We start from the raw sequence: 25,475 nt of genomic DNA, 5'->3' as shown, positions 1-25,475 counted from the left end.
TTAGAAGAAGAGAGCTGGGCATTGCTGCCCTGTCTGAACAACCCCTGGGAGGCAGGGTCAGAAGCAGAGGAAGGAGGCTGGGCAGGAGGCTCTGTAGTTTGGGAAAAGAGCTGCAGGGAGAAGAGGAGAAGTCTGGACTAAACCAAAAGGGCATCTGCAGGCTCTGGGGACCTGAGATGAGGAGATGGATACAGTGTGGTTTTGCTCCTTCATTAATAGCTTTTTTTTTTTCTTTACCTGAAATGAAAAGGGTGTTTTCAAGTCAGCTACAAGACCTGCCTGTCTCCCTCCCCGTAGCCCAGAAGGGGGGAGCTTTATGCCTGCAGAAACAACTGCCGTGTGTGCAAAGCAAGCAATTTACAGGGATAAGCCATTTCACATGAGCATTGCCTTGCACCCTGTGCAACCACGTGCACAAGTGCAAAATGAACCAAAAAGGTGATTGCTCTGGCAACCTTTCGGCTGCTTTGTGCAATATCAGTAACAGCACAGGTGCAGGGCATCAGTGAATGAGGCCTCTGTGTCCAACCTCAGGCCAGATTTGCACTCATGTTTTTCCTGGCACAGCTGATCCCGCTGTAAGTAAGGAAGAGATAGCAGCCAGAGCTGACACAGCTTATCTGCCAAAAAAAGAACACGCCACCACAAAAAGCCCTGCACACCCAGTCGGGTGTGGGCACAGCTGTCCTGGCAGAAGAGCCCTGTTGTCGGCTGGGGTTATGTCAAGGAAGCAGCAGCTCTGCCAGCTGAGAAATGTCTTGGGTCAGCATATTCTGCATCTCCACTGGGAGGCACTCCCGGTGTAGGCACAGCACTGGGAACCCGTGTCGAGTCCCCTCAAGTCCCTGGGGACATGCATGAAACACAGGTGGAAGGAAGAGGCAGATTAATTTCTGCATTCCCTCCTGGGCAGTTTCTTCCATGTCTGTGGTCACCCATAGCCTCTGGGGCTTTCTGAAGAAGCTGAACCCAGAGACAGCAGCTTCAGGCTACCCAGAGTTTGACAAGTGATTTTGTGGCAAGTCTTGCCCACGTTTCTTGGGGAATTTTAAATGGAAAAGAAAATGAATAATGGTGGTGTATATATCTGTGCACGATCTGTATGCATAGGTTCAGAAATAATTATGTAGATCTGTGTATTGTGTAGGTAAGAAAGAAATGTATTAGTGGTTTTGTTATGGAAATAATCATGGCATTTGTGGCAGGCATGCTTAACCTCTTTTGAGAGGTTGAATCCACCAAAATAGGATGGCTGCTTGTGAAGTACAGCGGTGAAACTTGGCTGAGCACAGGGGTGTTGTAGGCACCACCGTGCTAATAATAACGCCAGCTTTCTTTTCACTTCTTCTGTGCTTGTTTCTCACTGCTCTCCACTTAGCTTTTTTGTTTTGTTTTGTTGTTGTTTTTAAACTAGATATTTTTCCTTTCTCACAAGCTCTGTCAAAGTGGGACTTAACTCTAATAATAGTTGGCTTGAGCAAAATTCCGCAATTGTGGTAAGAGCTTTGAAATCATGGAAAAAAGGTAGTTTGTTCCGCTCTGCTTTTCTTCTTCTTTTTCCTGAATAATTCTGTCAATTAGTGTGGGAGCCAAGTTGTGGCTCAGAAATATTTCCAGGCAACTTTAACCTTAGATGACAGCCCATAGCACTGACCCCTTCTTGCACTGGCAAATGGGTTTATCAAGGGTCATCGTAGTGCATAGATCAGATCTCCGCTTAAAGCCTGGTCCTGGTCGTTCATGCAGGCTGAGCAGCTCCACCATCACCTCTCTGCATGCACAGGAGTGGAGCTTGGGCTCTGGCTCCATCTGGCTATTGCCCTGATGCCCTTAGAGATTCGTATCTGTGTGAAACTCTAAATAGTGTAAGATGTGAGTGGAGCTGGAGAGTACGTGCTGGCAAATCCCTAGCATTTGTTTGGCTTTATAAGAACGAATTGGTTTGGGCATGGCCATGGTGTATGTGCGGGGCAATCCTGAAGCGAACACATAAAAGGATGTATTGTCCACTGCTTGGAGAAGATCTGCAGAATGTTTGCATCAAAAATCCTGTGCTAGCAGCCAAGGCAAGAATACTACTCTCTCCCTCTCTGTCTTGCCATCCTGCTTTCGCTTCTTTGCTCTTCCTCTGCCAGCAGTGAATTTAAACTGCTGCAAAGTACGGATCCAAACATTGCTCAGGCCTTTAGGGTTTGCTTCTCTAGCTCACGAATCAGCTTGCATTTGATTAATTCAGAAGACTTGGCTGATCTGAAGTTTCATCTACAGGATTTCATTTAAGAACTTGTGTTGGTGTCGCGCTCATTCTTCTTCAGCATTTAATCCTGTGACTGCATCAGAAAGCTTGCATCAAATTCTTTGACTTGTTCTCATGGGAACTTGCTTTTGCTAAAGGGAAGGAAGGGCAAGGGAAAGTCATCTGTTAACCACTTGGCTATGGGTGATATCATTTTAACTGCTTTTTTACCTTTGTGAATGAAATTCACAAAGGTTGGAAAATACCTTTATGTCAAAACTGACTTCTGTGAGCTCTGTGAAGCCAAGTTTTGAGGTTATTCCATGCCCACCTATTGAATGGTTTGCTATTCTGTTTGGTTTTTGCTTTTTGATCTCCCATCTTCAATCTTAATTTCTCCCCAGAAAAGGGAGGTTGGTTGTTTGGGGGTTCTTTTTTGCATGTTTTGAGAGTATTTGATTGCAGGATAAGTGTAGCTGAGTAATAAACAGCATTGAAAAATACTGGCTGCCTAACTTCTAATAATGGCCTGAAGCTTCCTTCAGTGGTCAAATTTGCAAAACCAGAAAGTGGAAAAAACTACAGAGTATATTAATAATGTTTTCTAGGTTACTCTGCCTCCCCAGTACTTATGTCTGAAATAACTTTTAGAAGATAGGGTAAATTTAAGAATGCTTTAAGGATTGATTTTGTGACAAGTGTGTGGATGGAGCCTTTTCATCTGTGGTTTCAAATGCTTGTTCTCGTTAGCTGTGTTTAAGAGAGAGATGTTCATTACCTGCCTCTTCTGCTCCACTGCAAGCTGATGAACACATAAGCAGTGGAGAATTCCTCTCTTCCACTTGTTTTTGTTGCTTAAAATAATCCAGAAAAATAAATTATGAACAAAAAATGAGATTCATGTGAAGATTTTTTTTTTTTTTCAATCAAGAGATTCAGAAGAAAGAGGGCATCCCAGTGCTGTTCAGGACTTTTGAGGGCAAAGATTCCTGGTCTAGGGCAGAGCCCATAAGCGGCAGAGGCAGAGAAGTAGTGTCTCTGCGGTGGTGTGACCGAGTCCTTTCGCTGTCATGCAGTGAGTGCTGTGCCAAAAGCAGACTTTTGTTTCCGGGTTCAGAAAAGCCACGTCCCGCATTGCTCAGGTTTCGTTCCTGAAAGAAGGGCATTTTGTAGCAAGCATTAAGTACTTCTCTTTACAAGCAATAAACTGCTGGGGGGGGGGGAGTGTACCATTAGGAAAACAGCATTATCCTGTGGATGTTTAAATATCGTCATAAAAATATGAAGTATCAGGATGGCTAAGTCAGATTTACAAAGATCTCTGCAACTATGAGCTCTGTTGTACGATTCTGTTCGGTGTTGTGTGTGACATATGTACAGCTTCTTACCACTTGATGCCTTTTTCCCTCAGACCAGATAGTTCTCCCTTTAAAACAGACATTGTGGACCACATAGTAAAATATCTCAAGTACTGTTGATGGTCAGAGCAGTGATCTCCAAAGGTAATACGCACATCTACAGAGCTCTGTGTTATTTGCGATGCGGCTGTTATACTCCTGCTCTGATTAGCAAAAACAGGATTGTGACCTCTGGCCTTAGCTTGAAATGGTGCACCAGCAAACTTGTGCAAACTGGAACAGTTTGTCACAGCACAGTCAGTCGGCCTTGTAGGATTCTGCCAACCCCAGCCTGGCCTACAGTAAAAAAAAAAAAGAAAAGAAAAGAAAAAAAAAAGAACCTGAAACTGATCATGATCGTGGCAGTTTTGAGTAGCTGCAAGCAGTACTATTTTGCAATCCTGTATAGCTTGTTTTTCTGTTCTGAATTATTGTGTGTGCATTCTGCATGTGAATTTTGGATAGCATTGCTTCTGTTGTATTTGTTCCCTATTTGTGTTGGGATTGTACCAATTTTTATTAATGGGCTTGACAGGGAGAAAGTTCCTGAAATATTCAGCTGGTACCAGGAAGCAGATTTTGTATGCAAATTGTACATACACATGTATAGATCCGGATTTTAGGAGTCACTCTCTGCTGCTAAGGAAAAAAATAATGTGGTGCTGTGATCGTTGTCCAAGCAAAACAGTTCCTGTAATAAATACCAAGTATAATAAGTAGCTTGGAGATACAAGTCAGCAAACAATTTTGAAAACAACACGTTTGCTTGAGGAGAAATTGTGAACACCAAAAGAAATGTTTTACCCTCCTGATGACCAAGATGCCTGCATGAATACAGACAGATTCCTCTTTAATCCTTCTGACCCTGAGGTTGCCCAACTTATCTAGTGATCCCACATTTTAAAGTGATAGCAATTAGTGAGATTGATGAAGTACATTGCAGCCCTGTACGGACCGAGGAGCTTGGGGTCAGCGTAGTGAAAGAGAACAGCAGCAGTATTTAGTCCTCAAGCACAAGATCGATGCAGGGAACCCATCAGGTCCCCTGGCACTTGCAAAAGGCCAGGCTGCTCAGCTGAGGTCACTGCGTGGTGGTTTTGTCCCTGCCATGCCCTGCTAGCCCTGCTGTGGCCAAGTCGCAGCAAGGTGTGCTTTGTGCTCTGGCAGGGGGATGCTGAGAGGGTTTTGGAGCTGGGCTGTGAACTGGGTCACTGTGAAATGACCCACGTCGCTTGGCTTCACTTTTTGCCAACAGGACCCTGGAGAATTTGGAGTTGTTTTCTGTGATCCGATCAACGCGGCCGCGAAGCGTGCTGTCACTTCATGCTTTGGCCACACAGCCCCTCAGGGCATAATTCCATAACGTGGCACCACAAAGGGATCCGCGGCGCGGACACCCCGGGGGCCGAGTGCCCGAGGGGCGAGCCCGGGGTGCGAGGTCCAGCCGGGGCCCGGCCCTCACAGCGCCGGGCCTGCTGCCGCGGGGCGCCCCGGGCTCCCTGCTCCAACCCCTGCCGCCTGACCTCCGCCTCCTCACGCCGACCTCTGCCCCCCGGGCCCGGCGGCCGCTCGGGGAGGCCGGGGCCGGGGAGGAGGAGGAGGAGGAGGAGAAGGAGGGAGGCACCTGCGGGAGGTGGGGCCGGGCCGGGCCGGCGGGGCTGCGGGAGCCGGGGAGGGGCCTGGCGGCGGCGGCGGCGGCTGCAGGGGCGGCGAGCGCGGCGGTGCGGGGCCGGGAGGCTGCCAGAGCCCCGGGAGGCTGCCAGAGCCACCCCCGGCCGACGACAAGCGACAGTGAGGTAAGGCAGCGCTCTGCTCTTCACCCCCCCACACCTCCGACCCCCGCCCACTTGTTGCTCTGTCTTGACTTTGCCGTTCGGGACCGCTCTCCTCATTGCAAGGCGTTTATATTCTAACAAAATGCAGCCGAGCACCTGCCGGCCTCTGGCTGCCGGCTTCTCCTGCGCCTTTCTGCCCCGTAGCTCCCCGGTCCTGCACTGCTGTATTGCACCGAAGCGTCGTGCAAGGCCGGAGCTGTTGGAGCTTTCGTGGCGGGCAGGGTGGGCGTGAGGAACCCCCTGACCCCAGGGAGACGGAGTTCCAGCAGCTGGAGCTCCCAGGCCGGAGCCGTGCCCGCAGCGGTCTCGGGGCTGCAGGGATGAGAGCCCTGTGCGGGTCCGGACCGAGCTCGGAAGCAGCAGCTGACGGATGGGAATGTGGAGCTTTTGAATGTCAGGAGGTTTTTGCGTATCGCTTTATGCTTTCGTTTTCCATCCCTCCCCAGACTGGCACTCGGAGGACATAGGATGCGTTCCTGAGTGTTCATGTTGTTGATGCTGTTGTTCAGGAAAGGGGGCTTCCTGTTTAAAAATGCTACTTCATTGTTCCCTGGAGCCCCAGGGCAGCGAATGCACACTCTGGAAAATACAATTCCCAGGGAGAGCAGTTACTGTGATCATAGGAGGCACTTTGCAAGTAGCCATGGCTCGTCTGTTCGTATTTGTTCAGAAAGTCTCCCAGAAGCTATTGGCCGTTTTAAGGACTAAATGCCCTGCAGGATCTTATTATTTATGGCAGAGAAGACAGCAGGCCTCCCCTTTTCACTCTTCCCTGACCTCCTTTGTTCTGGGCACCACACAGGCGCTATAAAAGAGGCTCTTTTGAAGTCAAAGCTCCGGACCGGTAAGATAAAGGAAAAGAACAAAGCACGCAAAACAATACAATATCTGCATTCCTAAGTCTTCAAAAGTCAGTTTAGTTTGCTGCAAATCCCCAAAAGTATTGGGCCCAATTTTCATTTTTGGTAAAGCTTTTGTACACTTCTTCGGCTTCATAAGGAGGGTGTATGTGAAGATGTAATTTTTATCGTCTTCAAAGCTGTTCTATCCTGCCAGTGCTGTATATAGTGAGTGTGACACAAACGAGGCTCATGTCCCTTGTATTCAATGTCGTTTCCACTCCAGGTGAGTGCGAATTTTGTTTCAGATGCCAGACTCATCTCAGGGCTTGGTGCTGGTGTTAACAGCTCAAGTATAAACAATTTAAAAAGTCAGGGTTGTGAATAGGCAAAGAACCATAATGATATCAATCTTGGAAGAGCAGGACCTTGCAGTTTGAAAGTAGCTGGTCTTGGTTGTAAACAGCTGCCCTCTGGCTAGTGAAAATGGAGATAGGAATCTCTTGTGACGGGATTGGGAGAGCTGCAATAATGGCACTTGTCATACTGGGAGTACCACATACCTCAGAGGAGCCTGTGCGCTGAGGTTTGCAGGGCTTAAGTAACGGCTGCACCAAGTGGTTGCGGAAAAGGGAGGTTTGTGCCCTGACCCGAGTCTCCTCCTTATTCCAGATGGATTGCACATATCCCTTCCTGAAGGAATAATACCTTCTTTCCCCGTGTCTTCCCAGTGCCTTGCATAAGGGCGGACACTCTCTGAGTCCAGGATTGGGCTTCATCTGCCAAACTCCTCGTTATTCAACTTGTGCAGTTTGTTGGTTCATGTCAGATCTTTTTTCATTGCCCGCCTCCACCCACCGCCCAAGCTGAAGCGTGCTGCCATGCAGAACTGGAGGAACTTGACTGCAGTCACTCCGGTTTGTCCTGGTTTAGCTGCTGTCAGAGCCAGGCTGAAGAAAGATTTGTGTTTGAGTGAGTAGTGAAAACTCTGGGCTGCGTGCATGTGTCCAAAGAACTCGATGTTATTCAGGGTCGGCTTTAGTTGCTCTCAAGTTTTTGGAAAATCTCCTGCAGTACTGTTGCCATTTGTATCAGAAGTGGAAATAGCATGGGTGAGGCTCAAGCAGTAACTTCATTTAGGGTGTTTTGAAGCCTTTTGATGAGGGAAGGATACCGCATGGAGCATACGGCTGATGTCTTACAGACAGTGAGAATAAGGGAGGGCAAAGATAATTTGCCTTCGGATAAGTATGGTTTGAGGACAGCACGTCTCCCTGATGGACAGACCAGAGGTTTAGTTGTGCTAGTAATACACTTACCTGAGGCAGAACATTACTTTTCAAGAGATTTGTTAATCTCCAAGGTGAGCAAGATAAGCGAGAGGACTGCATTAAGCTCTGCTAGGATACATAGAGATTTAGCAAAAATGTAGTATGAACCAAGAAGACAGCAAAAAGATATTGCAGGTGTCTCTCTTGCTGTCTTTCTCCTAGCTCTGCATTTTGCACTTTGCTCCCCTTGTCTCCTGGTCCCGCTGCTGGCCTTGTGACCTCTTTCACATCACCTGAGCTGCTGATGCTATTGCCTTGCATGCTAAATGGCCTCGTTTCTATCGTTTTGCTTTCAGTTCCCACTTGTTTTCCAGTTTGGCCCTCTGATAACTTGTTTCCTTTGAACTACAGTTCCATCTACTATTATTTCCTCACCTCCCATTGAAAGCCTTGAGGACCTTGTGTAACCTAACTGAAGCCCATCCCTGCGGCTTTGTCACTATGCCTATTAGTCAGCACTGCTTTTTTTCCAAACACAATTGAAACATGCTAATAGAATTAATAGATTGACCTTGTCAGCCCTGTACCTTTGAAACCGCTCTCCTTTCTCAGTTAGCCTTCAGCTGTGATTTGTATCTCCTAACCATACACTGCTTCCCTCAGGGTAGGTACGCTCTGCTTCAAGGAATTCAGAGATGTCCTGTGATCTGTTTGTTCAGGAGGTCAGGTCCTATTATCTTAATGCTCCATTGGAGCTTCTGAAAAGATCAGACATATCCTTAGCCTGGAAGGTACTGCAGATTTCTTCATACCAAACTTCCCTGTCTCTGGGCAGGTGACATCCTCATCTAGCTATCCTTGAGCTTAGCATTCCTATCTCCTTATAAATACTCAACAAATTGGGCAGTTTTTGTCATTGTAAATAGTAGAGATTGTGGTTCTTGTACGCATTTTCTCACTGAGGTACAGAAACCTTTTTCAGGCAGTTCACACTGTAAGTAATGCTTGTGTGCATCATTACAGATGTATGCCTGCGTGTGCTCATATCAAATAAATAAAGCTACAAACAGTCAGCGCTGCTGCTCAGGTGTGCCATTAGCTTTTGTAGTCTTCTCTCTTCTCTAAGGAGACTAATTAGACCTAAACGCAGCAGAAGATGACAGAGGTTGTTGTATAATCTGGGAATGAAAATGCACCGAGTTAGTTACCAGGATTTCTGATGCCGGCTGTTCCTGCGCTAACCAAAATAAGCCAGCACTCAAATTTGAGCCAAAGGCAAGCACAAAGAGCTGCAGTTTTGTTGAGGTTGTTGTTTACAGACACTGCCCAAAGGAGGGCTCCAGAATCTTGGGCAGGTACAAGAACAGGTGCAGCTTCTGTGTTATTAGGCTCTGTAAATAAGAGCAACACTGCTTGTTGGTTTTACTGACCTGTGTTACTCTCCATGGGTATGGTGCTCTCATAATAGCTGGAAATACATGCTTGTTCATGGTCATCATAGTTAATTTTGACGATTTTTATCTGCTGACACTGAAATGAATCACTTTTAACATGTTTCATGACCTCTTACAACACGGAGGCCAGCCTTAACCGATGGCAGCCTGGCACAAGGTAGGTGCTGCAGCATCTGAGAGCACGCAGCAGTTTGTTGGTGCTGTTCACTTTTACTGAACAAATGAGCGAGGACACATCTATGAAGGTTAGTGGAGACAAAAAGATATTTTTAAACTCTCAAATCTCTGGAATTCTAAAATCTTTCTAAAAATCTTTATGGCCAATGAGGGAGCCCAGTGTAGTGATCGCTGCAATTACTGATTCATGTTGGCCGGTCCTTCTTCAAAACCGGTGGCCTATTCAAGAACTAAAGGAGGGTGTTTGGTGGTGCGTGGTTCCAGATTCTGGTTGGGTTTTTAGGGCTGTATAAATTAGCTTCCAAAATAGAATCTGTTGTGGCAGGAGGAAAGTGGTAAAATGTCTTGTTGCTTAGGAACATGACAGAGAACTGGGAGATGTGACTCAATTCTTGGCTTTGTATAATTTCTCTCCAGTAAGATGTGGGTCCGCAGAGCACGTCTTGCTAAGTGTGAAGGGATGGGTATTAAAATACTGAGGTTTTAAGAGGTTGAAGGAACTGCTGCTCTGTGGGGAGCCAGCTGAACTGAGTCTGCAGAACAGTGGTTCCACAGGTAAATGTATTCACAAAGTGTGTTTGCAGAATCAGGAACTTATAAAATACGTGGCAAAGCCAAAGCTGGCTTCTCATCTCCCGATTGCTGGTGCTGCTTTTTCTTCGGAACAGCCTGGTGCTGCTCTTTCTCTCCCCACAGTAGAGTTTAATTTTAGAGGAGAATGGGTCTTCAGGGGCTAATAGCCTGGAACGATTTTAGTTTGACTTACTGTAAATCTCTCTTCAGAGAGGATGGATTTCACTTTTGTTTCGTAATGCCTAGCTGGGCTTTTTTATGACATTCCCACACCTCTTTCCATCTTTGATTTTGCGACTGGATATTGCAGTTTGTTTATATCTTATAAACTCCACAGCCACACGTGTTCTTGCTCTCGACCTTAGCACCGCGGGCTTGTCACAGCAGGGGCCAGCTGGGGTCTGTAGCGTGGAAAGTCGCTGGGGGGAGGAAGAGAAATAAACACACTGGCCGTGTGCTGGCAATGTGGGTCAGCAAACACGCTCCAAGATTTTCCCTCAGAGTCCAAGTTTACTAATGCTGCATTGGAAAACACGCTGCTGTCAACAATCCCACGGAAAGGATTTTTTCTAGGCATGGGTTCAAAACCAAAATATTAGCGATAGCGCAGGAGATAAAACAGGTGGTTTTTATTTGTTTAGCGTGGTTTTGTTTTCGCCAGCCAAAGCGTAATGGGGTTGGGAGAGGACAGGGAGTAGAGTTATGAAGATGCCCTATAGGGAGCTGCCATTATCCTGCTCAAAATACAGTGCTGGGTCACCATATACCTGGACAGCCACCGAGCAAGCACCTACCTCTTTTGTGTACATAGACTTGTAGGTCTTGAAACCCACTAGTTTTTGCTTCTCTTGCTTTGTTTCCCCGGTGCCCGAGGCGAGGCAGGATGTGTAAGGTGGGAGATGCCATCCCAGGATGCCAGTGTCTCATGGTGTGCTGTTGGCTATGTTTTATTTTGTTCTCAGAGCCATTGCATGGGGGTTTCTTACTGGAAAGGCAAGGAAAATGCGTGCACAAAAATTTGGGTGCACAGTCAAGCCGCATTTATTAAAAGATTTCTGTTTGGTCCCTGTGATTCAAAGGTGAGGAGTCAGGAGCCACTGCTCTTTTCCATTCTACTTGTGCTTTTCTTGCCAGCAGTTTGGGCAATTGTTGTAGTGAAATGCTACATTTCAGCAGTGGTCTCACGAAGGGTTTCGTGCCCAGACGTGATGCTGCTGCACTTTGGGCTGAGACTCGTGGCATCACTGCTTCCGATCTTATCGGGGGAAATCCAGAGTCACTGCATCCCTGTCAAACCTGCGCGGGCATAAACGAGACCAGAAGCCAGGGCTGAGCCGCAGCCAGCCCGGCACGTTGGCCAGCAGGCCGAGGGCACGGCCGTGCAGCGCGGTGGCCTTGGCAGGAGATCAGCGTAAGAAGGCCCGGCCTGCGTGCTCTGCTTCGCCGCCCCCGCGCTTGGGCTGCCCCCACCGCCCTGCAGATTACTGTAATCCGGGTAGCTCGGTTACTCAGCTGCTGGTGAAGCCCCACAGAAAGATGCAGGAGCACGACGGGATGTCCTCCGGAGCAGAGGTCGGAGGAAGACGGATGAGGCACCTCCCCGTGAGCTTCCAAAGGTTCCCAAATAACCCGGGAAAAAGGCTTTGTGCTGAGCAGCAGCCGTGGGTACTTGGAATCAGCTGCTGGCTGACACGTTTCTCCAGTAAACACGCTGCGTGAAGCATATCCTGAAGTGCCTTTTGAGTCTGCAGCATTCGGGCAAACAGGTCCTGCTTTTAATGAAGTAATCGTTATTTAATAGTATGCATCAATGTCAGGGGAATTTGGGGCCTCACCGACACTACAAAAGCTTGGTGGAATAGCAACAATGGCACAGATTGATTGATAAATGTTCCTCAGGGAGCACAGTGCGTGGCAGTCTCCCAAAACCACAATTAGCTACCTGGCACAAGGATCCCTTTTATCTCCCTCCCCTCCCACTGTACAAAGGCTTTGGCCAGCACAGTTATGTCAGCTAAGGGTGTGATATTTTTTCGCACTCCTAATTGACATATTTGTGCCAGCAAAACTTCAAAAGTAGTCCAACCTCAGGTTATTTTATTATTATTATTTTTTTTGCAGCCAGTCTCACTATGGCAGATGGAGATGCTTGTTCAGGCCAGGATACTTGGCCAAACCTTTATGAGGAAAATCAGCCCCGGCTCCTTCTAGGAAAGCCTCAGTTTTTTTGGTGAACAACTTGTTTTACAGTGCTAAAACCTAAGATGGAAAGCGATTTGCCTAAATACTAGGATTTTTGTTTAGTTTTATTTGCCTTTGTGTTGGCAATTCAGCTGCACGGGTAATGCAGCAGCATCTCTGTCTGTAGCATATTCCGACATACAGAATTGCCTGGCAGTAACCCTGCTTTAGCGTTTGAGTTTAATTCTGTGTCGCCCGTCACCTGAACACCCCCCAGGGAGACACCAGCTGCGAATGGCTCAGATCTGTCACGTCCCCACTTTACTGATGGGACAATAAAGGAGGGTAGAGAAGGGCTAACTAGTTTGTCCACAGCCTGTAACAATTTAAGATCTGTTTCTGGTATAAACCCTCTCCCTGCATTCCATAACTTCCTTGCATTCACGAATTTGGGGTTTTTCAGAGCAGGCAGGCGGGTGCAGGAGCCCAGGACAGGCACCTGGGCTGCAGCAGGAGAGCACCACTTGCTGTTGCTGGTACCGTCACCAGTGGGGCCGCAACGGTTTCGGAGCAGAAAGCATTTATTCTGCACGAGTCCTGGAGCAACCTTGGCATCAGTGTTTATGCAGAAACTGTGACTGCTGCGCTAGCTTGATCTGAGCAGAAATGAATCAGAAACGAAATCTCTAAGGGTATGCATTGCTGGTTTGAGGGTCAAATGATGCCAGGGGACTTGGAAGCAGGATTGAAAGCATTTCCCCTTTATTGCTTTCGGCACAAAGACAGCGAACCTGACGGCCTCCTGTGTTCTCGTGATAGCTTATCCGTATCAGACACCTACGTGCTTTTTTTTGTTCTTTTTTATAACCTGTCAGCAGAGAGATGACTGCTCGAGTTTTCTGGCTTTCCCACCCCCCGCCCCGAGAAGTCCAACTCCCCTTATCAGTGAATCATTCTTGCGCAGGTATAAGCCCCTGAAGCCGGCTTAGCCTGGGAAACACTCGCACGGAGTAGGCAGTGATTCAGAGCAGACTGGGGCAGGAAGCTGTGCTTAACCAAGGAACTATGCAAGTGTCTCAACAGGCTATCGATAAGTGATTTTCTGGTTCCCTAATCTGCTCAGGCATCACCCTGACAGTGTCATGGACTGTTGCACAGGTACACTAGGGGAGTGCGTTTGGAGGAGCCTGCTTAATGATACAGAAAACAAGACAATTATTTTAACCTGCGCTGAGCAGCTTAAAGGCAGGACAGATTTATTCTGTTTTAAAAACTCGGGTCTCCGTTCTGGTTAGTGGTGTAGGCGTGTTTCAGCACCAAGCCAAGCACGTCCTTGGAGCAGGGCGGCGCATCCACTGCACCCTTGTATTTCACGCCAGAGGTCACGGGCTGGCCTGGTCCCTAGCTTCGGCAGAACTTCTGCAGTGCTGGCACTGGATGCATTTCCCTACATTTTTACATCCGTTATGTGATGGATTCATTTGTCATTCAGTCAAGCAAGACACTTCACGAAGAGCTGTGTACAGAGTCTGTGAAGTGATTCACATGAATACGTGTGTGTTAGTGATTGCTTTATTTGTCAGACTGGTGAAAGTGTCTGTCTGGGGTCCATCGGCTCCGGTGACACAATCACAGGAGCCTGGGGTTGTTAACCCTCTGAAACTCCACACAAGTCAGGCTGAGACTCTGCCTCCATGTGGTTTTGAGCAGGGTTGGTAGGAGATGAGGAATGAGCCATTACTTTACTATGATGATGGATACAACCAAAATCTGTCCTAGCTTTGTTTGGCGTGTCGGCACAATCTGTCCATTTGTGGTGTGTAATTAAAAAGCCTCAGCAAACCGACAACATTCCTTTAATTAAAGGCCCCATAGTCAGTTTGTCCTCCTCAGTGCTTCTGCATTTTCTTAAATGATTTGGGTTTGATTGGTGCAAATGCAGGCCAGGGTTTTGTTTGAGATTTTAGGATTTCAGGTATTCAGATGTATTTGGCTGCTGCAGATCAATGTAGTGCCATGCTGCTAAAAGGGACTTTATCCAAGAGCAAAACCCTGCCCTATTCAAACAAACAGAAATATTTTAAGGTCCTTTATATTAGGCTTATTATAAATGGAGGGATTCTGTTCATACCTGGTGAAATAGACGGCACGATACAGCTGTGTAAAGGGATTCAAGCATTGTAAAGTATAACATGATACAACCTTGTCCTTGGACAAGGTTTTCCATATTGTCCGGTTGAAGAATATCCTGTCTGCCTGTATGAAGCATTGCTGCATGATTCTCCCTTTTGCTGAGCCCCAAGACCCAAAGCTGCTCACAGAATTTCAAGTTGTACGCGCTCCTGAGCAGTGGTGACACTGAAGAAACGCATTTTTGTCACCAGGGGCTGGTTCTGCTGTTCGCTGGACAACGTTGCTCGGCTGAAATTTGCCTACAGTACTCACAGTTTCATGCAGATGGGCTGGATGGTGGGCTTTCCTCCCTGGTTTCTGAGACAGAAGCTCAGGGACGCAACCGCTGCAGCCTCGCAGGGCTGCAGGAGCCGTCCCCTCTGCCTGGAGCGACCAAGGCTGCCTCGCAGAGCACGGCCGTGTGAGCCGAGCGACAGGCTCTTTCCAGCAGAGCTCCTCTGTGAAAGTTAAACTGCTTTAAAATCACGTCTACAGTGGCACTTCTGCTGGGGAGGCCGGAGCTCTTTTGTGTCACCCTCGTGCTTTCAGTGGGCCTCAAGAAGAGCTGGCTGTCAGGGGCTTTGCTTCCCTTCCAACCCAATCCTTCCTGACCCATCCCCTGCTCAGCCTCTGCTCCCAGTTGCCTGCGGCCCAGCCGTGCCACCCCTACTGCCCTCAGGAGAGGGGCAGCTGCCTGGGCTGCTCTGGTTTTCACTCCTTAGCGGGATCGGCTGGCTTGGACACAGTGACTTGTTTCACCAGCAGAGCCGAGACCACGCAGCGTTGGGTGGGAAACGAGCTGAAGGTGTAGAGGGACAGCTCCTGAGCTGCGTTCTTGTCCCTTTGTAGACTTCGTGTATTCTTTCTGCAGGAGGGAAACTGCATCTCTTCAGATCAGCCACCTTGGTTTTCTATTAAATAAAACCAAGACAGCTGAGGGAGCTAACGCTGCTCTGGGCTGGGCTTCCCCACGTGCAGCAGGGCTGCAGGAAGGGCAGGAGTGCTGGAAGGTGTGCCGGAAGGGCAGGCTGTGGCACCCGGAGCTGAGCATCCTCTAAGTTCAGATACTGTCAGTCACTCATTTGCTCTGGAGGAGCCTAAGGCTACTAGAATGGGAGCCAGTAACAAAGCATTTCTTTCTGCTTAGAGACTACAGACCGTGTTTGTCAATGTGGAAGAGATTACAGGTTTTGCTAGCTTAGCCTCGTTCCTCTTGCACAGACGCACGTTACAGGTGCTGCCCCTCCGCCTCTGTACGGTGACAGTGCTTTAGTAAAGCGCCACCTGAAGCTGCATTTTGGGTAAATTTATCTTTGTGTTAAATTCTTCCATTTCAGCTGTCGTGTCATTTCTGCATTGGCCAGGGATTAGAACAAAAGCAAACTCTTGGTTTAGTATCGGACCTTGGAAAATCTGTTTCTGTAAATAATTCATATTAATGTTGCTACTGTTTTTACATGCTCTGTAGAATGTGTTCTGCTTGGCCTGAAGTGGTTTCTTTATTTTGTTGTGCAGTGTCAAAAAAACACGGCAAGCTCATCACCTTCCTCCGTACATTCATGAAGTCGCGCCCAACAAAGCAGAAACTGAAGCAGCGGGGGATCCTGAAGGAAAGGGTGTTTGGCTGTGACCTGGGAGAGCATCTTCTCAACTCTGGCCATGATGGTAAGGAACAACCCATTTTTTGAGTTCTTCCTCTGTTGGGAATCTTACTAAAGAGGGATCATATCTAGCAAAGGGGTAGTTGATACCAGCAGAGAAATGTGTATTGAGAATCGATGGCTGAAAGATGAATTGAGACTAATGCTAATAAGAAGCAAGCATCATGGTTTGACATGGGAGCACTGAAGGTGGATGGGAACTACTGAAGATGAGTTCTCAACTTCTTGAAGTCTTCAAATAAATACTAAATATTTTTTGACAGGGAAATAAACTTCATTGTTGCGTCAGTGAGTAAGTAACTGCTGTGTTAAATCCATACATTTCTCTCCAACTCACTTCCTTTGTTTGATTCTAGCATAATCTGCAGTGTAGATTCTTCATGTGCCCTTCCTCTTGGTTTCAGAAAATGTACAGGAATTAACTGGATATTATATTTTGTTATAGCTTTATTTTCTCTTTCTGTTACGGTGACTTCCCTATAGGTCTTCTCTAACCCTTCCACCTTCCCGTCAGCATTTTAGGGAGGCAGCAAAGATAAGCTCTCCATTCCAAGAAAAAATTACACAATTGTTACTACTCTTCCTTGGATGAACTTTTGTTTCGTGTGCTCTTTCCTACCATCTCACTGGGACATCTCCAATCTAGGCTGTGAAAATCAGGGAGGTACCTGCACTGCTGAGTAGCAAACAGAGGACACACATTCTTCCACAGTTCACTCGCCGAGGTCGTTCCCACAGATGGCCCGTGCTGAGGGTTTTTTAGGAAAGCAGTGTGGAGCAGCGATGGGCCGCAGCCAGTTTGCCCAGGAGTTAGAGCCATCAGGAAATTAGTGATGGGTATAGCATCGCTGTCTGGCTCTGTCAGTTTGTTGATCTGTTTCATATTTTTGCTCCTTGCCTAATGCAGTAGATACTGGGCCGTGGCTCATATCTGCGTAGACCTCATCTGCCAGAGTTCTTAACCTGATGTCTCCCAGCTTTTGAGTAGAGCTCAAGGAGAAGTACAGTGACATGTAGGGTAGGAAAGAAATTTCTCTGTTAAATTTGTTGCCAGAGGTACTTTAGGTTCCTTGTTCATATGAGTGCCTTTTGGAAAAGGGATGGTAAAGGGGTGGGGAGCTGTTCTGTGCACTTTTTTCCAATGGATTCAGTTGGTAACAGCAGTGTGTACTCCCTTGCCTGACATGAAGTATTTTACTACCGGTTGGTGAATAATATGAGCTTGTTCTTAAGAAATCAGGACTGTGGCAAGGCTCATTGGCTTGTTAATTGGAACCAGTAGAGATCTTTATTGCTGGGGCTTGAAAAGCATCAGAGAGCCAGAAACTGCATGGTTTGAAGGCAGAAACATACAGTAACCCATGTAAGAACTGCATCAGGAGTGGGTAATTTACACCACTGGGTAGCAATAGAGCTGGTTTTATATTCATGCTGTGGGAGCAATCTTGGAGGGCAGGAGACATGCCAGCAGTGAGCTCATTAATGGGAAGGAGAGAGTTCTTTTTGATCCTCAGCCCTCCTCCTGTCCATTTTAGTTAGACACAAGTCAGCAATAATTAAAGCTCTTCTTTGCTCTCTGCGCTGACTTTTTTGCCTGGCTTTAAGGGGTATGCATTTTATTTAGCAGTAAAAGACACCCTGAGCTGAACTAAACTGTCCTAACGACACTGGAGGCTCCTCTGTGGCAGTCTCTAGGAGGTCATTCCTTGTACTGGTCCCTCCCCTGCCATCACGTGCAGCTGAGTGATTGTGACTGAGCTGTGCTAATGAGGTCTCTTCATCTGAGAAGTTAGCAGTTGCTTTCAACCTCGATTTAATAACTCTTTCCTAACTCCCCGGAGTGAAGCAGATCCAATTTGAATGTTGCTAACAGGGCCATGTCTCCATTTCACACAGCAGGATTGTTTTTTTCTGTGTGATTCAGCTCTCTGACCTGTATTCCAAGTGATGTAATCCCCGGGATTGGTTTTGTGGAGACATTTCTGGGTTCCTGTGAATCAAGTTCTGTGCATGCACAGCATTTTAAGATTCCCTCACTCTGTAGCATTAAGGTTCCTCAGTCACGGAGCCAAGTGCAATGCTCCATGTTGAGTGAGAGAGAGCAGCGATGCAGTCCTACTTCTTCACCTCATAAACAAGTATTTTTATAGGAGCACATAGTACTTTTGCTGAAGTCTGTGCGTGATACCTACTGGTAATGCGCTGGGACTACAACTATAAAAGATCTCAGTTCAGAAATACAAAAAAGAACCCAAGGCATTTATAGATGGATTTAGATTAATGGTAGTTTTGGTGTGTTGCTGTCCAACATCCAAAAGATTTAGCAGGACTGAAGGAGAAAATAACACTGTCCACAGTGTTTGAAATGGGTGGCTAGGCATTTGTGTGCTCTGCATTAATGCACCACTGAACCAAACTGGAGTTATGCTAATTATTTTATCAGTTATCACCCTAGGGAAATTGACAAAACCTAACTTCCCAAGAATTCCCTGTGAAACAAAGTGAGCCATCCCAGTTTTGAAATCATGACCATCTGAAACTTTGCTGAACTGGGCTTGTCCTTCAGATAGGCAATGGTGAGAGAGGAAAAGACAGAAAATAAAAGGAATATGGAAGCACGAAAACTGAAATGAGCCTAACATTTTTTAATAAACACTGAGCTGAGGCAGCGGGCTCAGATGGCTTAGCTAGGAGAGCGTAGAGGTGGTTGCATGTCTGTGTACCCGGAAGGGAATGTACAAACACAGAGGAAAGGTTTTACCTCCTGCAGCACGTTGTCTTTCTGTGAGCTCAGCAAGTATAACTCTCGTTCTGCACCAGTTGTGCTGCTGTCAGAAGGAGAGTACCAAGGCATGAGATGTACAGGAGGAAAGAGATGTAGAAATGAGACCTTACTGTTACGGAGCAAGAGCCCTGGGTGATACCATCCTGCAGAGCTCCATATGCATGCTGTACATTCAGCATGCACTTGGATCCAAACCAGCAAAGCATTTATCTTCGTTTACCTGAATTTTTGAGATTAGTCTTGCACTGGGGCCGAGCGCTGTCTTTTCTGCAAGATGCCTGTCAGGCTGGCGTGACAGAACTTGCGTCTGCTAAACTTCAGGACATAATACCTCTGTTTACTAGAGTTTCTCCTTAGGGGAGGGTGTCTAGGTATGATGGGATGAGTGGAGCAAGCAGGCTGTTGCTGCTACTGCCTCTTCATTTTTGATGAGGGTGCAATTTGTCATTTTTTAATTGTGGTATAGAGACCTGAGAAGTAACACTACAAACAGGTATAGGGAGGGAGCTAAGGATTTTAACGAGTGTTTACAATAACAACAGTAAGGATGAGTACTGCACCTTAAGATCTTTCTGTATGACGGGTGACTCATGGTGGGGATTGCAGTGATTATTGGGCTGGCAGCTGTAGACAGGCAGTGTCCTGGGTTTGGGGTTTGGTTGGTTTTTTCAATGCCAGTTTGTAGTGTGCCGACACTTTGAGCCCTCCGCACAATGACGGGGCCCTTCTGTAGGAGTTGTACCTCCACATGGTATGGAACAGTCCTTTCCCAAAGGTCCTTGTAGACCCGGCAGCTGTGAAGGGAAGGAAGCATCGTTGTCCTGTTTCTTAGATGAGGATTTGAGTCATGGGCACATCACAGGATGATTTTTCAAAGTCACTTGTGTTCTAAGCTGCTTTTGAGAATGGCCATTAGGAGCCACAGTAAGTCACACTGGAAGGTGATGGGATTTGGGGCCCTAACTACTTTGCCAAGAGTCAAAGAGGAAGGTGGCTCGTTGTCGTTGGATGTGATTACTCAGGGCACCCTGAGCAGTGCAGATACCAGACCTCTCTGACTTAAGACTGTTGTTCTGGTTGCTGGAGATCAGATATCCCTGGCCTTCACCAAGTCAGGGAACCGAGCAGTCTCAGGTTTTATAGAGAGTGGACGAAGCGTTCAGAGCTGGAATCCGGGCTGGGCGCACACAGCCCTGTGCTCTGGTCACCAGGCCCGGCTGTCCGTCGGTGCGTTGTTTTCACTGAACGTAACAGCGAGCTGCCCTTGTTGCTCCTCTTCCTGCCACATGTAAGTAATGCATTTCGGGCTGGTACCTGGAGGAGTAAAACCAGTTTTGATATGAGGGATTATTGACTTCTTTGATGGGTCTAAATCTAGCAAAGGCTGTGGTGATACACCCGTCAGGCATGTTGGTTTGCACAACACCTATCAGTCGCCCAACGCAGCCTGCCTTCAGAGACCTGTCTCCATTTAATTTTAGTGCGTTATTCATTTGTTGGCTCCTTCTGGGTTTTGAATACTCGCCCTGCCAATGAAGCGTCATTTGGAAGCGGACCAAGCTCAGCAGGGAGTAGCTGTTTCTTCGTGATCCTGCGATGTTCCCAGGTGGTTTGGTGCCGCTGACACCTACCATGCTGGTTTGCTTTGCGGAGCTGCAAGATGCAGCCAATTCAGCGTAATCCCTGACGAGTGAGGAGGCCCTGTTCCTTTGTAGGTAGGTAGACTTTTTTCCCCCTAATATTTTCTCTCAAAGGAAACCAAAGAGAACTCAAATTTAGCCTGACCCCAATTAGGCGGAATTGTGCATGCAGAGGATGTGTTTGTTTAGTGTGGGAGCTGGTTAAATGCTGCATTGCAGCATCTGTACCATGTCCTCATTTGTGCCTCAGAACATTTCAAAACGTGGCTCTCCACAACTCCTGAATTTAAGACCAACGTAGGAGTCGGCAGCAACGTGGTTAGCACAAACTTTGTGCACAGCTGCCCGGAGAGGCCGGTGGATTAGGAGGCTGCACGGGTTCCTGGCTGTCGCTGACAGCACATCACCAAGGTTATGGCATTCAGCTCCTTCCCTCGTTTTTATCCAGGTGAAAAGTAAAAACAACACCCAGCGTTTTGAAATATATGGCTAGGAAGTCCTTGTGTAAACGGCTGATTAGAATCAAGTCAAATGCTGTCTTGTTACGTCATTTTGTAGTACAGTGGTGCTAAAGCCAAGCGGTTCGCCCGGACTGTTTCCTTTCAGCCTCCCATCTCCTGTGCTTTAGCCTCTTGCACAGACAAAAGGGGGCAGGAAACCTGCCTGGAGGTTGCCCACAAAGTACAATTGATAAATCCATCTTTTGGTGGCAATGCTCTGCGAGCCCCTTAGGTTTGTTTGAGTGATGGATTGCTTTACATGAGGGACTGGGCTGGGTTCAGCAGCGCTGGGAGCGGGGAGGCTGCGCAGCAGATCCGGCGCTGCGGTGGTGCCAGTTCCTCTGGCTTCGGGAGCTTGCAGAGGGGTTGGGGTCGGTGAGCCGAGGTCAGTGATCCAGAGGAGAGCCTCAGTGCTCTTCTGGGAATGTGAGCTGTGAGCTGCAGTAAAACAGTGTACAGGTGTTCCTCATGGCATAAGCCATATAACACAGCCAGCTGTATTAACAGAGGATTTTGTAGACTAAAAAAGCAAATGATATTTTTTGTACCTCTTCGTGTATGTGTTGCATTGATACATCTTTATGCATTTGTTGTCTTGATACTTCATCAGTTTCCATAACTGGAAAAGGTGGGTTTAGAAATGGCACCTATTTTTAGTTGACAAGTTCCCCATATAAAAGGATCTATAGCTCCCCTTTGAGTTAGTCAGAACTCTTCTGGAAAATACTGACCGGTGATCAACAGTGAGAGAGAGTACTGCTGTTCCTGCTGAAAAAGTGAACGTCTACAAAGGACAAAGTTTACTAACATAGCTGATTCTTCCTTTCTATTCCTCTTATTACTCCCCAATTCCCCAAAATTATTATCAATTATGTATGACAAGTTGGGTAGGATTAAAGGAAGAACACAATGAAAGCCAAGACTTTTCAAAACGGCGTGCAAGATCAAATTGAAGCAGAGACATGGTCCTGTTATGTACTGGGCACTAGCAACGACTGCATAGAGGGGATGGTTTTATTCTCTTATGCTGGTTACTGCGCTCCTCAGATAAGCTTCTTAACAGCACCTTGGGACTTGTGGTGACATCACAGTTTGTTCTGGGTCCTCTGGTCTTACCCTCTCCTTCAAGTAATCCCCTGGCTGCCGTTGGGTGATACATTTGCCTTTGATACTGATTTATTGCAGATTTGAGTATAGGAAGAACAGTGTTACCAGAACAGAGTAACCCAAGGAATGAGATCTTGGGCAGCATCTTGGCAGGGATCTGTAAAAGTCTGGTTCCCCTTAGCTCTAGGATAAGCTTTGTAATCTATATGTCATCTCTTTGGTTCCTCATATTAATGTGAGGAGTCCCTTTTACTAGCTAATAATTTTAATTGTAATAAAAGTCTGGCTGGATGGATTTGGATCTTTGCCATCTGTGAAGGAAGTCTTGATTTAGAATTCAGGACAGCTGAATCTTACATATTTATTAATTTTTGGTTTTCTTGATGTTTTAACTCTTTGGGGGTAAATTAGCTGGTGCCCACTCTCTTGCTGTTTGAGGATGAAATTGAACATTAACAACAAGAAGTAAAACAAACTTTGCTAAAAAGTAGAAAGCTATAAATATTTACAAATGTATTATTCTTTTCCCTTCCTCTCTCTAAGTACTGTTTTTAAGTGTAAACACAAGACAGCCCCTGAAATCCAAGAACTTCCAGTTTATGTTCACAAGGCTCAGATGAATGCCTGCTCATGATGTTGTTTGTAGAGAATTGCTTTGCTTCAAGATTTTAGCTTCAGAAAGGCTTTTTAGCGTTTGTCGAGTTCCCATCAGAAATAGATACTCAAGCTTGACGTGGGCTCGCTGCGATTCAAATAGCAAATAGTCATGGGGCAGCAGAGAGATCTTGGAGTGCAGTTCCCCAGGGCTGCTTGGAACTGTTACGACTTGAATGCTGGCAACCACATCAATAAGTTTATTTAAGCAATAACTTCTTGTTCTTTTACAAAGATCTATTGAAGTGCTGCACAAAAAAAGGTAGGTTGTGTGTGTTAAACATAACATTTAGGTCAGAATTATTAAATTGGCTACAGTCATTACAACAGGCTGAGGAGAATGTTGGCTGTGACTGAGGCTGAAGGTTTATATTAGGTACATAAATTCTGTGAATGAACCCTTGGGCATCTTTGTACTCTTAATAGGTAGAGTATCCAAGCTGAAAAGCTTGAATGTGAACTAAAGATTTCAGACCTCCAGGTAGATTCTGATCTGGCATCATGCTTTTACTCCTCTCTCAGTTTTTAAGCATTTCTATGTCCGAAGGAGTTTTCATGCTTAGGACACAAATCTGATTTGAAGGATTTGTATGCGTCTCCTTTTCTGCCAAGATACTTCTTGTGTGACTTTGGGCAAGTTCCTTCAAATAGGATCCATCTCCTTCCTTTACCCTAAAATTGGTGTAAGAAGAAAATAGCGGATCCTGAGTTCCTTGTTGGCACAGCGGGAAAAATAATGCATGCTTACTTACCTGATAAATTTTGTAATGCCCTCAGATATCTGGGGGACAAAAGAGCCATAAATAAAACACATGCCACATGCAGAATTGCTATCCAGGGCTACAGCTCAGAAATAGAATCATTAAGGTTGGAAAAGACCTCCAAGATCATCTGGTCCAACCATGCAGTTGGTTGCATCTTGTGTTTCCTGACAAACCTACCTAATAATGCAAGTATTGATGAAACTGGAAATCTTCCTGTTCTGCCTCCTTTAGTAGTATTTGTCTCTATGGTAGAATCCTATTGAGAAAACTGAAGGTAATTATATAGTGCACAGCTGCTCAGAAGAGAGCAGATTCTTGAAGAAATATCTTTAGTTAACAAGAAATTGTAGCAGTTCTGCCAGTGCCCGTGAATGAGCTCAAAAGACAACAGTTCATAGATAGTGAGGCCATGATTTTCCATCAGTAAACTTTTTTCAGTACTTGAAACTTTAAAAATTGGTTATATGCTTCATGCCATAGGGTTATAGTAAACTTTTTCTCCTCCCCAAATGATTCCTTTTGTGCTTGAGGAATCATTAGACACATACTCTTAGTGATTTGACTTGTATGTTAGAGCCCAAACCGGCCGTATCTGTTTCTAATGAACCTGTATCGTTTTCTGCTTGTTTTATGTTATGCAGTGACATACCGAAATACTGTCCTGTCTCTTGCATCTGAGTCCGTGTTTGCTGCAGCTCTGCACACAGTCGATGTATAAACTTGAAAAAAATGGTTGTGAAGTTGCATTCTGGGGCAGTAATTCAGTGGGGCAGTTGTGACTTGACAGCCCCTTCAAGCTTAACGGTAATATCAGCCATACCCTTCCATTTATCCTGCTGTCCTGCTGGTGACTACTTCATTTGGCTACCCGTTTTTCAGGTGATTGGCTATATATTGAGACCTGTTAGCCTCAGACATGCCAAAACCAGTTTCCTTTCAGTATTTCACAATTTATAGTTTTATTTTTAAATCAAAACCCATCTCCAAAGGCCTTGGGCAATCAACTCAAAGAGCTAAGCTGTAGTCAGAGCTGGGCGAGCTTAGGGACATGGTCTAGTGGGTGATAGTGGTCGTAGGGGGATGGTTGGACCAGATGGTCTCGGAGGGCTTTTCCAACCTTAATGACTCTGTGATGGGAGCCAGGTGCTCCTGAGCTCAAACCCCATCTCTCACGCACAGTTCATGGCCTCGAGAAACTTGCTGGGTGTCTGCTTCCATCGCCACGTTGTGAAGTTAAACTAACAGTCCGGATCTGCCCCGAGGTGCCACAAGGGTAAACTTGTAATGTTTGTGAGGTACTTGGAAGGTTAAGGGCATATAAACATTAAACAGTGGTTATTCAGGTGTTACCACAGGTCAGCATGTGAGACCCACAGCCTGGTGAATGCCTGCAGGAAATAATTCCGTTTATCTCCAGGTATCTCCTAGATTTATTTTGTTCCTTAGTCGGGTTTGCATAATTTCACAGATCTAAACATGTCAGGCATTTTGGAAACCAAAAGGTGCCTAACTGACTCGAGCCCTTCTGTAAATCATTAAAAGCCTGTGTGGTTCAGGTGCCTCAGCATTTCTTCAGACCTGGCAGGCTGTGCTCTGCGAGAAACCCCTGTAACGTAAAGGACGGATCCAGCAGCTTGGACAAACAGCAATAGGTGTCCCAAACTGGGGATGAGTGGAGAAGTATTCTGCTTGCTGCAGATGAGTTCACTGCTACACAAACCCGTTGAACACAAGTTGGGACTTTTGAAGGCCAATAGTTCTGAGATATTTTGGGCAAATGTCCAAACATAACAGGCACTGTTATTGCTTCACCATCTGCCCTCTGAATTGCTGGAACTCAAGATTATTGGGTATGGGGTTAGCATTACAAAGAGGTATGTGGGGTCCCCATGGAGAATGACTTGTTTGGGGGGAAGTAGTTGCAAAAAGGGAGAACTGAGAAGGCAATACAAGCTTTTGCAGTAAAGAAAAGAGACAATCTCTCAGTCCCCTCCCTTTTTACCCTGCCCGCAGCTGTGAGAGGAGAAATTCTTTATGCCTGAGTGACCCAGAGGACAGCAGGGAGTTGAAAATTAATTTGCATTTTGAAACACTACAGCTGTAGGGAGAACAAACATGAGAAAAAATGTTGCACTACATGCAGGAATTGCTTGTGCTCTTACCCCTCCCTGCTCTTACCAAGGTGGATACCTTTTCCAGTCTTAACTTACTGTAGTATGTGTAATGGAG

The 25,475-nt window shown here is 46.4% G+C and overlaps 1 protein-coding gene across 2 annotated transcripts in view; it reads left to right on the top strand.

Moving 5' to 3' along the window:
- Window positions 1–25,475, top strand: part of ARHGAP32 (Rho GTPase activating protein 32) — a 259,950-nt gene that overhangs the window by 207,125 nt on the left and 27,350 nt on the right. For both annotated transcript variants that reach the window (XM_035555641.2, XM_050715088.1), the window contains exon 12: window positions 15,651–15,800. In XM_035555641.2, the coding sequence (XP_035411534.1) occupies window positions 15,651–15,800 (150 nt within the window). The remainder of the gene's footprint in view (window positions 1–15,650; window positions 15,801–25,475) is intronic.

This window comes from Cygnus atratus, chromosome 22 (assembly GCF_013377495.2).
Source record: "Cygnus atratus isolate AKBS03 ecotype Queensland, Australia chromosome 22, CAtr_DNAZoo_HiC_assembly, whole genome shotgun sequence".
NCBI classification, from domain to species: domain Eukaryota; kingdom Metazoa; phylum Chordata; class Aves; order Anseriformes; family Anatidae; genus Cygnus; species Cygnus atratus.
Note: the sequence above shows the minus strand (reverse complement) of the source record. Positions and strands in the feature narration are given on the sequence as shown.